Consider the following 14812-nt stretch of genomic DNA (forward strand, 5'->3'; position numbering starts at 1 on the left):
AAAAAACGCTTGTTGTTTAATTATATTTTCGGTAGTTTCTGAGATTATCTTAATTATCGTGGCAGGTAGTATCCCCGCCCACCCACCCTTTACTTTTGTAGAGAGTATGTCATTTGCCAAAATCTGTTTTATCTTGGATATGGCAGAAGCACTGATCATTTACTTATCTTACACTAATACACATGTATAGAAAAATTATTCAAATATTCTTACTAGTACTGGGTGTTCTGATTTCCATGTCACTTAGTATACATGTACTACATTTTTTGTTTTTTCAATTATTCAGTTTCTTGCTTTTCGAGTTTTCCATTTTTATTTCATCAAGTTTTTGATTTGACGATGTTTCTATAGCAATTTTTCAGTTTTTCGATTTGTGAATTTTTGATTTTTCTGAACCTTTCAATTTTCGATTTTACGATTTTGATGTTTTTGATTTTTCAATTTTATAATATTCAGATTTTACGATTTGTCACTTACTCCATTTTTCAATGTTTTGATAATAGCCATCTTTTCACAACACGAAATTTAGAACATGGTTAAAAGGGTACATTTTTGCAAGTAAATGTGTATTTTGCAATTAAGAGGCGGAGCATAATTGCAAAATTGATATTTCCTCATACAAATTTTGAAGAAAACAAGGAAAAATAAAAACCCCGCCCACCCACCCCATGTATTTCTTGTAGAGAAACAAGGATTTTGCAATTAAGCTCCACCCCCTTGGCTCACGACGAATAAAAAAGTCATCAGAATTGAGATAGGGCGGGTGGGTGGGGCTACATTTTGCCTTTTTATTCTTAATATACATAGCCATCTTTTCACAACAAGAAACTTAACACATGGTTAAAATGGATTTTGCAATTATTGGGCAGAGCCTAATTGCAAACTCGATATTTCCTTACACAAATTTTTCATTTTTAACATGTTTTAAGTTTCATGTTATGAAAAGAAGTCTACACATATTATTAAAACAAAAAGGCAAAATGTAAGCCCGCCCACCCACCCTACCTCAATTGTGATGATTTTTTTTATTCGCCGTGAACCAAGGGGGCGGAGTTTAACTGTAAAACATTTTTTTCTTTACAAGAAATTAATAACATGTTTTTGAATATCGTATGTTTCAAAGAATGCTATGTACGTTCAGCAAAAAAGGCAAAATACGAACCCCGCCCACCCACCCCATCTCAATTGTGATTATTTTTTTATTCTAGAAACTTAAAACACGTTTAATAGGTAAATTTTTGTAAGTATATATAGATTTTGCAATTAAGCTCCGCCCCCTTTGCTCACGACGAATAAAAAAATCATCACAATTGAAATAGGGCGGGTGGGCGGGGCTTATATTTTTTCATTTTTTTCTTAATATGTGTAGACTTATTTCGACAACAAGAAACTTAAAACATGTCTAAAATGGTAAATTTGCATAGGGAAATATCCATTTTGCAATTGCGGTCCGCCCCTCGGTCTGACAACGAATGAAACATTCATCTCGATTGTGATCGAAACGAATAGATGGAGCTTCTCTTTTTTTTTGATTTTTTTTTTAATTAATAGATTTAGTTTTCTTTGTATAACACGATTACTTAAGAACATATTTCACGTGGTGATTTGTCGTATAAAAGTAAGGATTTTACAATTAAACTCCGCCCCTCGGCTTACGACGAATAAAAAAAATCATCAGAATAGAGATAGGGCGGGTGGGCGGGTTTTATATTATGCCTGTTTTTTCTTAATATACATAGCCATCTTTTCATAACAAGAAACTTAACACACAATTAAAATGATTTTTGCAAGGAAATATGGATTTTGCAATTATTGGGCGGAGCCTATTGCAAAATCGATTTTCCCTATGAACCAAGGGGGCGGAGTTTAACTGTAAAATACTTATTTCTTTACAAGAAACTAAAAACTTGTTTGTGAGTATCGTGTCGTTCAAAGAATACTATGTATATTAAAAAAAAGGTAAAATATAAACCCCACCCACCCATTCTATCCCAATTGTGATGATTTTTTTATTCTTAGAAACTTAAAACAGGTTTAAAATGATAAATTTGTATAAGGAAATATCCACTTTGCAATTGCGCTCCGCCCTTCAGTCTGACAACGAATGAAAAATTCATCACGATTGATATGGAGACGGATGGGTGGGGCTTCCATTTTGGTCTTCTTTTATAACTAATACATTTAGTTTTCTTCGTGTAACACTATTACTTAAGAACTTATTTCACATGATAATTTCCCGTAGAAAAAAAAAAGGATTTGTCGGTTAAGTTCCGCCCCTCGGCTCACGACGAATAAAGAAATGATCAGAATTGAGACAAGGCGTGTGGGCGGTATTTATATTTTGCCTTTTTTAATATAAATAGCCACCTTTTCACAACAACAAATTTAGAACATGCAAGGAAATATGGAATTCTGAATTATAGGGCGGAGCCTAATTGTAAAATCAATATTTCCTTATACAAATTTTCCATTTTAAACATGTTTTAAATTTCATGGTGTGAAAAGAAGTCTGCACATATTAAAACAAAAAGGAAAAATGTAAGCCCGCCCACCCGCCCTATCTCAATTGTGATGATTCTTTTTATTCGCCCTGAACCAAGGGGGCGGAGTTTAATTATCAAATAATTATTTCTTTACAAGAAATTAAAAACATGGAGTATAATGCTGTTTTAACGAATACTATGTACGTTAAGCAAAAAAGGCAAAATATGAGCCCCGCCCACCCTCCCCATCTCAATTGTGATATATTTTTTTATTATAAATCTTTCAATCATTGGCTTCAATTTTTTCTTAATATACATTGTATTGTTTGAACAACACGATACTCAAAAACCTGTTTTTTATTTCTTGTAAAGAAATAAATATTTTGCAATTAAGCTCCGCCCTCTTGGTTCATGGCAAACAAAAAAAAACATCAGAATAGAGACAGGGCGGTGGGCGGGGCTTATATTTTGCTTGTTTTTTCTTAATATACATAGCCATCTTATCATAACAAGAAACTTAACACATGGTTGAAATAGTTTTTGCAAGGAAATACGGATTTTGCAATTATTGGACGGAGCCTAATACAAAATAGATATTTCCTTATACAAATTTTCCATTTTAAACATGTTTTAAATTTCATATTGTGTAAAGAAATCTACAGATATTAAAACAAAAAGGCAAAATGTAAAATAATGATGATTAAAAACATGTTTCGAGTATCGTGTTGTTCAAAGAATACTGTGTACGTTAAGCAAAAAAAAAAAAACAAAATATTAACCCCGCCCACCCGCCCCATCTCAATTGTGATGATTTTTTTATTCTTAGAAACAAAAAAGACGTTTCAAATGGTACATTTTTATAAGGAAATTTGGATTTTGCAATTAAGTTTCGTCCCCTTGGCTCACGACGAATAAAAAAATCTTCACAATTGAGATAGGGCGGGTGGGCGGGGCTACATTTTGTCGTTTTTTCTTAATATGCGTAGACTTATTTCAACAACAAGAAACGAAACTTAAAACATGTCTAAAATGGTAAAATTGTATAGGGAAATATCCATTTTGTAATTGCGCTCCGCCCCTCGGTCTAACAACGAATGAAAAATTCATCACGACTGAGATCGAGACGGATGGGTGGAGCTTCCACTTTGGTCTTCTTTTTTAATTAATACATTTAGTTCTATTTGTGTAATATTATTACTTAAGAATTTATTTCACATGATAATTTCTCGTAGGAAAAAAAAAGGATTTTACGGTTGAGCTCCGACCCTCGGTTCACGACGAATAAAAAAATGATCAGAATTGAAACAGGGCGGGTGGGCCGGCTTTATATTTTGTATTTTTTTTTTCATAATATACATAGCCATCTTTTCACAACAAGAAATTTAGAACATGGTTAAAATGATACATTTTTACAAGGAAATATGGAGCCTAATCAGAAAATCAATATTTCCTTTTACAAATTTTCCATTTTAAACATGTTTTAAATTTCATGGTGTGAAAATAAATCTAAACATATTAAAACAAAAAGGCAAAAAGTAAGCCCGCCCACCCTCCCTATCTCAATTGTGATTGTATTGTTTGAATAACACGATACTCAAAAACATGTTTTTTATTTCTTGTAAAGAAATAAATATTTTGCAGTTAAGCTCCGCCCTCTTGGCTCACGACGAATAAAAAATCATTAGAATTGAGATAGGGTGGGTGGGCGGGGCTTAAATTTCGCCTGTTTTTCTTAATAAACATGGCCATCTTTTCATAACAAGAAACTTAACACATGGTTGAAATAGTTTTTGCAAGGAAATATGGATTTTGCAATTATTGTGCGGAGCCTAATAGAAAATAGATATTTCCTTATACAAATTTTCCATTTTAACATGTTTTAAATTTCATGTAGTAAAAAGAAATTTACACGTATTAAAACAAAAAGACAAAATGTAAGCCCGCCCACCCGCCCCATCTCGATTGTGATGATTTTTTTTATTCGCCGTGAACCAAGGGAACGGAGTGTAACTGTAAAATACTTATTTCTTTACAAGAAATTAAAAACTTGTTTTTAAGTATCGTGTCGTTCGAAGAATATTATGTATATTAAGAAAAAAAGATAAAATATAAACCCCTCTCAACCACCCCGTCTCAATTGCGATGATTTTTTTTTATTTTCAGACACTTAAAACACGTTTAAAGTGGTAAATTTTTGTAAGAAAATATGGATTTTGCAATTAAGCTTCGCCCCTTTGGCTCACGACGAATAAAAAAATCTGCACAATTGAAATAGGGCGGGTGGGCGGGGCAACATTTTGCCGTTTTTTCTTAATATGTGTAGACTTATTTCAGCAACAAGATTATATATATATTATATTTTTGAATTTATCAGTTTTATTAGTTTTATTAGTTCCAATTTCAAACAATTCCTTTAATTTATTAACATCTTATCTTATTGATTAATATTGAATAATTTAGTCAATAATGTAAATTTTTTTTTGTTAAATCACCTTTTCGAGTACAATTTTATCGAAATGCATTGCCAAATTTACCATTACCTCCATAACCTGTTGTACTATGTGGGGATATAATAGAGAATTTAAAATTTTTGAAAAACATTCAATACTCAATTGGTTTAATAAAAATTATAGCACAATACAAATAGTGTGTAGACAGCATTTTCTTCATACTTAAATTAGTTATAATTTAAATTCTCTTATTGCAAGTAAAGGTTACAAGACCTTTAACAATATATAATTAAAAATGTCATTTATTTTATTAGCTATTCAAAGTAACTATTTGCATATGGATATAATCCGAGCCTTAAATCAGACAACGATTCTAAAGGCAAAAAATTCAACAAAAACTGATCATTCCAAAGGTCTTCATTACAAATAACAAAAAGTTGTACCTACCCATTTTTCAAAATTTATTTTTGCTCAAAAATTTGACGTTACAAAATAATGACCTTAAGCTCTAACGATGTCTTCACTCTTCTTTCCAGGCCCTCGCCGCCTTCTGCGCCCACTCCGTCTCCATCTCCATCGGGATCTGCCAAGGCTACAGCGCCATCCTCATCCCCCAGCTGCACTCCTCCCACGGGATCCACGCCGACTCCGAGGAGAGCTCGTGGCTAGGTGCGTTCGCATCCATTACCCTTTCGTATTTATTAAATATTTCTCTTTCCGGATTAGCATAAATGCAAATCGCCGCCAATAATTAACCGCGTAAAAAGGGAGCGGTGGCCTTAACATTGTCCTTAGTGGCGGATCGCGGATCATCGACCTTCCGATGGCTGCGCCGCCGATTTATCTGTAACGACGAAATTTTGGCAGGGAAAACTAGATCGGAAGCCTACACGCTCTCGAACTGGTTCGATTGTGAAAATTTTGGGCGCGTAACGAGACCGATTTTCGGTGCAATTTAACGACAGACCTTGGCAGTTTTCGATGCAATTTACTCTGTGCGGCCCAGAAATCGGGTAATAGGGGCGATTTGTGTGAGAGAGGTGTCAAGGCTTCGAACAGGTGATTGTTGGTGGGGCTTGTGCTGTGCTGATTTTATGCACGCTGGGCGTGTGGATGCAGTTGATTTTTTCTTGGTTCAAAGACGTTGGACGCAGATGTAAAAGCTGATGGACGGGCCATTTTAAAACATAAAAAATCGAAATTTGGCATGACATGATAAGATTAAATTAAATGTTCAAACTGATGACTAGAGAGCGGATTTATAAGCACAAAAAAATTAAGAATAAGCGCTTAAATAAGCACAACATTTTCAATAAAAAGTTTTATTTTAAGCAAAAAAGCATTAAAAACATAATCATATTACAAATCAAAGAACACTTCTTAGAACTTTGGATAAAATATTATTACAATAATCCTATATTTTACACACGTATTTCAGTTTTCTTTAAAACTATTTATGATTAATAATAATAATAATAATAATAATGTTTATTAGTACATATAACAAAAGTCGTTGTACAAGTCACAAATTCAATACAAGGCACATTACATACATATGGATTTTTATAACTTTAAAATCAAGTCAAATATTTGTCTCTTAAATTGCTTTATACCAAGATTTTGAGTACTTTCTGATAATTTATTGTAAAATTTGACAGAGTAATAATTGAATGACTGGTTTCTTTTTAACCTTACAAAATTTGGAAGAAGTGCAGCGTTGTGACGTGTATTATACGAGTGAATATCTTTGTGTCTCATATGATTATTGATGTTAAGTTTAAGATGTAGCAGTGAATTTAATATATATATTGACGGTAGGGTTAATATTCTTAAGGACGTAAAATATGAGCGGCAATCATCCCTATAACCTATGCCAGCAGGAATTCTTATTGCTCTTCTTTGGAGCCTAAATATGCGATTACAGATGCTGGCATAACCCCATGTTAGGATACAGTATCTTAGATGCGATTCACATAAGGCAAAATATGCTGTTCTGCGGACTTGATATGATACTTTATTTTTAAGACTCCTTAACACAAATAAGTTTTTGCTAATTCTATTGGCCAGCTCGTCGCCGTGAACTTTCCAGGTTAGTTTTGCATCCAAATGTATCCCAAGGAATTATGCTGAAGTGGTGAAATCGGGTGGAACATCGCTATTTTTTAAAGAAAATAACATAGTGGTAGTTTTATTTGCGTTCAAGCTGAGGTCGTTTTGTCTGAACCAATCCTCAGCCCTCGATTGCGTCTCCTCCCTTTTGACGCAGATAGTCTCCGTCGATGTTGCTTGGTTTATTAGGGTTGTATCGTCTGCATACAAGATAATTTTTGAGTCTATACTAGAAGATAGGTCGTTAATAAAAATAATGAATAAGAGGGGCCCCAGGATGGACCATTGTGGCACACCTTTTCTGACAGGAAGACAATCGGATAATTGTTCCTTATATTTGACAACCTGGTGTCTATCTTCCAGATATGATCTAATAAGTTGATTGCTAGACGGTACCAAGTTATAGGCTGTCAGTTTTTTGAGGAGAAGTTTATGCGAGAAGGCTTTGGACAGGTCCAGAAAAGACGCAACTGCAATTTTACGATCTTCAAAGCACTGAGATATAAAATTAACTAACTCCTGAACAGCATTACCAGTGGAACGGTTTCTCCTAAAACCATATTGTGAGTCAGAAAATAAAGCATGTGATTCAAGATAAGTACAAAGTTGTTCAAATAGAATTTTCTCTAATATTTTGCCAAATATGGGAAGTAATGAGATAGATCGATAGTTAGATGGATTATTAGTATCACCCTTTTTGTATTCTGGTACAGTGACCGCTGTTTTAAGACATTTGGGAAAGACGCAATATTTTATGCAAAAGTTAATAAGTTTTGCAAGTGGAGGTATCAGCAAGTCCTTTATATTTTTGACAATTTTCACATTAAGATTAAAGATATCAGAAGAATTACTATTTTTCAAGTTATCTATAGCTTCTCTCACTTTTATGTGTGACACTTCTTTAAAACTGAAACTAGGGCTATTAATCAAGGAGTGAGTAGACTTACTTGCTATATCACAGAGTTCAATATCACAGTCATTATTGCTTTGCGTTCCCAATTTTGAAATTTCATTTATAAAATAGTTGTTAAAATCGTCACAGGTCATATCACAGCTTAATTTTTGACTATTAACACTTTTATTGCGAGTTTCGTTAATAATTTTCCACATAGCCTTGACCTTATTACTTGCAGTAGAGATGAATTTTTCATTACAAAGCATTTTCTTTTCATTTATTTTGTCACGATATAAGGAATGTTCATTTTATAAAGCGGACACTGAAAAACTGCTACTAATTCGAGTACTTTGGGCTAATTTAATTTTTTTTGTTATAAAAATGTTTAACAATGTTAAATGAAATAATTATTCTTATTCTCTAATCAATTATATTCAGAAACTATAAAATTTTCTAACTATTGCGCGAATACCGCGAATCACTGTTTGCACAGGTTTGTTTGTGATTTTCTTCGTAGCAGGAGGCCACATTTTTTTAAATTCTCCAAGTCATGATGTTGTTCGGCCATCTTTTCTTAACACTAATTTCATATTTGCCCATTATCGCTCAAGTGGACGAAGCTCAGGACAGTTGGGTGGTTTATCTTCCTTTTTTAAAAACTACATTATTGGCATTAAGAAGCTCCTGAGTGGCACCAGCGTAGTGAACCGAAGCCAAATCTGGCCAAAACAATGGAGGGTTATGATGTTTGCAATAAACAGGCGATAATCGCGTTTTTATACATTCTTTCCTGTAATCATCGCCCCGAATTGTTCCAATCGTAAAAAAAAACTAAAACTTTTTAGCCCACAAGAACAAATCGGTTGCCACACTAAGACTTTTTTCCCAAACTTTTCAATTTTTTTTTGTTTTCATGTCATCGAGGACATCTTCCCCTACGACTGCATTATAAAATTGGGAGCCGGGTAGTGTATTGCAGTCCATTTTAACCTTCGTTTCTTTGTCCATCAAAACACAACGATTTTTGTTCCTGACCAAAATTGTTTATAACTTCCTGCTTTTTTTTTGAAACTTTATGCGCTACTTTTCGCTTCTTTTTGGGATTTTTTGCTTTAATACGTTCTAATGTTATTCCGAGTCTTTATATTTTGTACAGTACCTACGGTAACACCTTGCTCTTCGGTATTTCCCGCACAAACATACATTTCGTTAATTTTAGCAGTTTAATGATATTTTCCTCAATATTTTCGTTAAGCGGGCCTTTTCTCGGTCTGGATTTGAGCAAATCTTCTAAAGTATTAAACTCCCCAAACTTTTTGATTATTTGGAACACTGCTGATTTTGAACATTTAGTTATTTTAGGCAGTCCCCCCAACGGAAATTTTTCGTAGCATCACTTTTGCAAAGATAATTTTCTTGCCCCAATGGCGATTCGCTTCATTTTAAAAAGAAATAACGTTATTTTGAAAACAAAAATGGCATTTAATAGATACAACTTAAAGCTTTCATATATAAAAACTAGAATAATTTAGATTAAAAATTAGAAAAGTGGCGTTACTTTAAAGGTGTCCGTTTAATAAAATGAACGCTCCTTACTTTCCTAAACGAGTTTTTTGCTGACTTGGTTTGTTCACTCCCAATTAGATTATTTATATCAGATAAATGTAATGTTTCCCGCATTTGAATTAATTCACTATCAAACCACTTTACAGTTTTGTTGTTGTTAGGTTGATGCTTGACTACTTTTAGAGGGAAGGCTTGCCCTACATGACCTTCTATTAGATTTACAAATTTTGTGAACAAGTCGTCAACTGAATTATTACTGCATAGCTTAATGAAGTCCCAGTTGATATTGGACACCGACTCGTACAATTTGAATTTACCAAGAGCAGTATTTGGCCTATGTTTAATAAGCTGTGTTTTTTGTTTGTTTTTAGTAGACGAAATTAACACTTTAATTTTGATGCCTCTATGATCTGATAGGTGTAAATTCCATGGACTAATTTGAAAAAGTGCGTGATCTAGATTTGTAAAAACGTTATCCAGACAGTTGTTATTTCTAGTTGGAAATTCGACTAAGTGAAAAAAACCCATTAGTTCTCATAAAATCTAATAAACAGTCTTTTAAGAGGTCTTCTTCGTCAAATTTTACATTAAAGTCGCCAGTCAATATTATGTTGTTCTTTAATGTGTTAATTATACCAAAAACTTTTTCTAAAGTACTCAAAAATTTGTTCAGATCTCCAGAGGGTGATCTATAGACATTTATCACATAAATTTCTAGGTTATTCATATAAATACCAGATGTCTCACCATGTTTCTCAATTGAGAGTTGTTCGAGATTTTGGAGACGAGTGCAAGAAACCTCAGCGTTCCTCATAATCATTGTGCCCCCATGTTTCGTTGAGTTTCTGGAAAAATAAGACTCAGTTACGTAGTTGGTCAGCTTCTACTGCCATCAACCAATGTTCACAAAGGGTAAGGAGGGAGAAGTCATCGTCTGCTACTGCTGCCTCAAATTCCGCTAGTTTAGCCCTCAGTGATTGGATGTTGATTGACAGAATGTTCAAATAGCCTTCTACCTCTAAGGCAACGCGGTCTTCTTTAGTATCCGATGAAAAAAACGATTGACACAGCTGCCAGGAGGCCAGGTTTCAGGTTTCATAGCTACGTCTTGGTTTTTATGATCAATGGTCACTTTGAAGCTTGAATATAGGTCCGGATATCTTGACTGCAGCTTTTCAACTCCGAAAGTGCATATATTTGACATGCAGAGGTGATCTTCGATATCCTTTGTAGTCGTTGAAGGATTTAGTCGAAGCACGTGGATGAAGCTTCTTCGTGGGACTGCTTTGAGGGTACTATTGTCCACCGAGCATCCAATTATCGATTTGTTGGATTCTCTGCGATGTCTTTTTTTGCTTTTGACTTTATTCCAGTTATCGTCTTCATTCTGCAGTGTCTTATTATTGTCCAGGTTTTCGTTATCGTCCTGAAATGGCTCCTGGAGTTTGCTATAACCACGAAGTGTCTTCTTTACTTTCTTGTCTTTATCTCCTTGATTTGGTGTTTTGGCTTGATTAGATGGCGAGTCTTGCGTTTTTTTCTGTTGTTTATCGTTGGTGTTTTTGAGCGGGAGCAGCTTACTGTTTTTGACAATTTCATTAATTTCTTGTGATGTCGTTTCTGGATTATGATTATTGGAAATTCCTTCCTCTTGCTTAATTATGATGTTATTTAGCAAGGTTATTTGCTTGTGGAGCATGTCCAAGTTCGTACATAAACTTTTTATGTGCAAGTCTTTCTCCTTCAGCAGTTCTTTTAGATACTTATTTTCTACCTTTGCGATGTCGGAATTCTCAATTGCAGAACTAAAGGATTCATCATCCAATTCGTTGTCGGGGTCATTAATTGAAGCAGCAACTTCTTCTTGGGCGATGCTGTTGATCATTTTCTTCTCTGGCAATGTCGTCGGAGTCACCTTGGAACCACAGCACATAACCTCACCAGGAGCAATTTCCACAACATCTTTAAGATATTTAATGCACCCTGGATGAAAAACTGAATTGCACTGTACACATTTTGGGCCTTGCGTTGGAATATTGACACACTTTTTGCACATTTTTGTAGCGTTCGAGTTACTTTTGAGCCGCCCCGTCACGGTCGCCATCCATTGTATTGTAATGTTCCAAGTTGTCCACTGTAAAATTTTTTCGCCGACCATTTAAAATGTGTCTAAAATTGGAGAATGTGCGTTCAACATCCACACTCGTTGTTGGCGTAAATTTGAATTTTGCAACTAATGTTGAATCTAACTCCAAATTTTCCACCTTCTGGCTTTGTAAAACACGAGCAACGTCGGAAAGAACACCGAAACCTGCATTTTTATTTAACACTTCGTCAAGTTTTTGAGATACTCTAGTACCAATATCACCCCTTACTGCGTTTGCTTGTTGTTTAAATTCTTTCACTAAGTTTATGGCATCTACCAACAACATGTTGGGTTTTTCTAACTTTTCTATTACCTCACATACGAATTGATAATTGCTTCTTAGAAAGCTAGATCTTCTCGCAAATCTTTGTTTTTCAAAATATTTATGCAATCTTTAATCGATTGAGAAGAATCATAGCTAAACTCCGTAACTACTTCCTCAAATTCTTTGATATATTTGTCATAATAAAATGTGGCCTGTAACCATGTTCCCCACCTCGTTATAATCGGCTCTGGGGGCAATGGTATGTTTGGAAATTTTTCCTAAAAATGTTGCACTCTTAGTGGGGCTTTAACAAAAATCTTTTTACCATTTGCCACTAATTTATTAACAGTAGGAAACTGCAAACGTATTCCTTCAGCCACTCTGTTTAAACCGTGGGCAATACAAGTAGAGTGGATTAAATTGGGGTACAATATTTTTAAATTATTCCCTGCTTTCAACATATAACGAGCTGCATCCGAGATCATCAATAAAATTTTATTGGCAAAAATAGTGACGTAAGACTGTCATTTACAAATCTGATAATCGTATTGCCATTTGTTTTATCTAACATTTTCAAACTTACTACATACCCTTGACTAGGGAAATTTTCATTTAAGATTCCAACAATTAAACTTGCCACGTATCTTCCACAACTATCGGTTGTTTCATCGACAGTGAACCATAAATAATTATCTCCAACGCGATGTTTAATTTCGTTGTAAACTTGCTGAAACACTGGGCCTACATAATTTTTTCGGAGAGTACTTTCAACCGGAATATGTCGATTGCAGTGTTTTTCAAGGAATTCTTGAAGAGGGCCTTTCTCCAATTTTTTTAAAGGTATATTGGACTGGATCATCATTTTACATAAATCGAAATTAAACTGAAACTGCTCATCTTTTGTGGAAGTAGATGCAACAGATTCATGTATGGTCTGCTGTTTAATTTTAGAAACTTCAAACATTTTCTTCCTTTCTACATGAAGAGTCGTTCTGACATGTTGCGTCAGGTTATATTTTTTATCACTTTGAATCCAAAACAACGTACATATACAGGATTAACAAAGGAAAATAGATAAAAAAAAATTAGTGGGCTTACGGTTTTCACACAAGCTCTGCAGAATATTTTGTTGTTTTCTAATTTTAATTCTGGAAAATCCCTTATCTACTCATCCGCCGTCGATTTTACTTTCGGCATTCTTTTAAAATATTAGTAATATTACCAAAAAGAACTCAACATGTAACAAGGGAGAACCACGTATAACACTGTACTACGACAGATGCGATAGACTGATGGTTGTGAAATAAACGGTTCATTTACTTAAAAGTTTCCATTAGAAAAATTTTAAGTTAGGTAGTTGGGTACAATAATCCTTTTTTCTAGAAAATCTTCAACGGTCTTGCCACAAAATGCCGAAAAAGAACATCTGGTTAAAAGCTTTAATTCATTATCAACGGAAGTAAGGATTTAAAGTCATAAAATCTATGGAGTATTTTTCGAATCCTATAATAAAATTTTATTACCCAAACGACCGGAACCTATTCACAGAAAGGGTCTTGAATAAGTGTACTTCAATGATCAAGTCCAGGTAAAATGCATACGATACGATACGGCCAACTAACAAGTATTTGTCATCCAGACAAGGCCGGCATTTGAACAAAATATGCACTAAAACTCATATTCGTCGAAAAAAGCATTAAATAAGCATATAAGTTTTAATATGGATAAAATTGAAAAAAAAGCAAATAAGCATAAAAAAAAATGTGTCAAATAACTCCAAATTGTATCATAGTTACAGATATAAAAAAGTTTTGAAGTGCTTATATTTTTCACAAAAAGCATTAAACCTAGAAATCCGCTCTCTACTGATGACCTTTTACCTCTAAACAACATTCTGCTCGATGAAGTATTGTTATTACTTGTAACATTTCTGGGTTAATCCTATCACATTCTACCCTAATTCTTTGCTTAAGGTTTTCTACATCTGTTAGACCCTATTTTTTCAATGGCCCCACAAAAAATCCAGAGGTGTTAGATCTGGAGATCTGGCAGCCCACCGAATTGCGCCACTTTTGCCAATCGTTTATGAGAAAATGTATCATTCAAATAATCTGTTATTATTCGCGCGTTATGTGGTAGTGCACCATCTTGTTGGAAATACATTCTTTCTCTCACGACAAGTGGAATATCTAATAACAAAACGTTGATACCCCAAATCTGTTGAAAATTAGTTTCTCTTGGCCTGTGAGGATTTTCTGAAGCCCAGTAATGGCAATTATCTCCATTCACTATTCCATTATTATACTCAGTGACATGGAAAACAAAACACCCAGTAAAGTAAGTATATTTTAATAATTTTTGATACACGTGGTTATTACGACAATAGAAATAAATGTACAAAATTTGACGTGATTGAAAAACCTAACGTGTCCCAGACCAATATTTTGTAAAAATTTAGTTTGAAATGAAATTTTTCAAATATGCATCCTGAAAATTGTCATTTTTTATTTAAAAAAAATTTGGTAAAAAATTCTCTAAAAAAATTTTATTTCAAAAACAGAAAATATTAATGTCCACGGAGTAAAGTTTTGGAAAAATTTGGTTTGAGTTTTTTTTGCCTCGAAAATTGATATTTTTTCATTTGATCAATTCTGGTAAAAATGTTCAAATTTTCGAAGAAGTGGAACCCACAAATAGTGTTCCAAGGGAAAAAACTGTTGTTTTTTAATTATTTTTTCGGTAGTTTAGGAGATTATCTAAATTATCCTACCAGGTAGTAGCCCGGCCCACCCGCCCTTTTTTCTTAGAGGGTGTGTCGTTTGCCAAAATCAGTCTTATCTTAGAAAATAGCTGCTACCCCGCCCACCCACCCTTTACTTTTGTAGAGAGTATATCATT

The 14812-nt window shown here is 34.0% G+C and overlaps 1 protein-coding gene across 1 annotated transcript in view; it reads left to right on the forward strand.

The window, feature by feature from the left end:
- LOC135138275 (facilitated trehalose transporter Tret1-like) overlaps positions 1–14812 on the forward strand; it is a 50976-nt gene that overhangs the window by 18239 nt on the left and 17925 nt on the right. The window contains exon 2 of the mRNA XM_064068217.1: positions 5470–5602. Within this exon, the coding sequence (XP_063924287.1) occupies positions 5470–5602 (133 nt within the window). The remainder of the gene's footprint in view (positions 1–5469; positions 5603–14812) is intronic.

This window comes from Zophobas morio, unplaced genomic scaffold (assembly GCF_036711695.1).
Source record: "Zophobas morio isolate AGI-343-1 ecotype UQ-CSIRO unplaced genomic scaffold, CSIRO_AGI_Zmor_V1 ptg000030l, whole genome shotgun sequence".
In the NCBI taxonomy this organism is placed as follows: Eukaryota; Metazoa; Arthropoda; class Insecta; order Coleoptera; family Tenebrionidae; genus Zophobas; species Zophobas morio.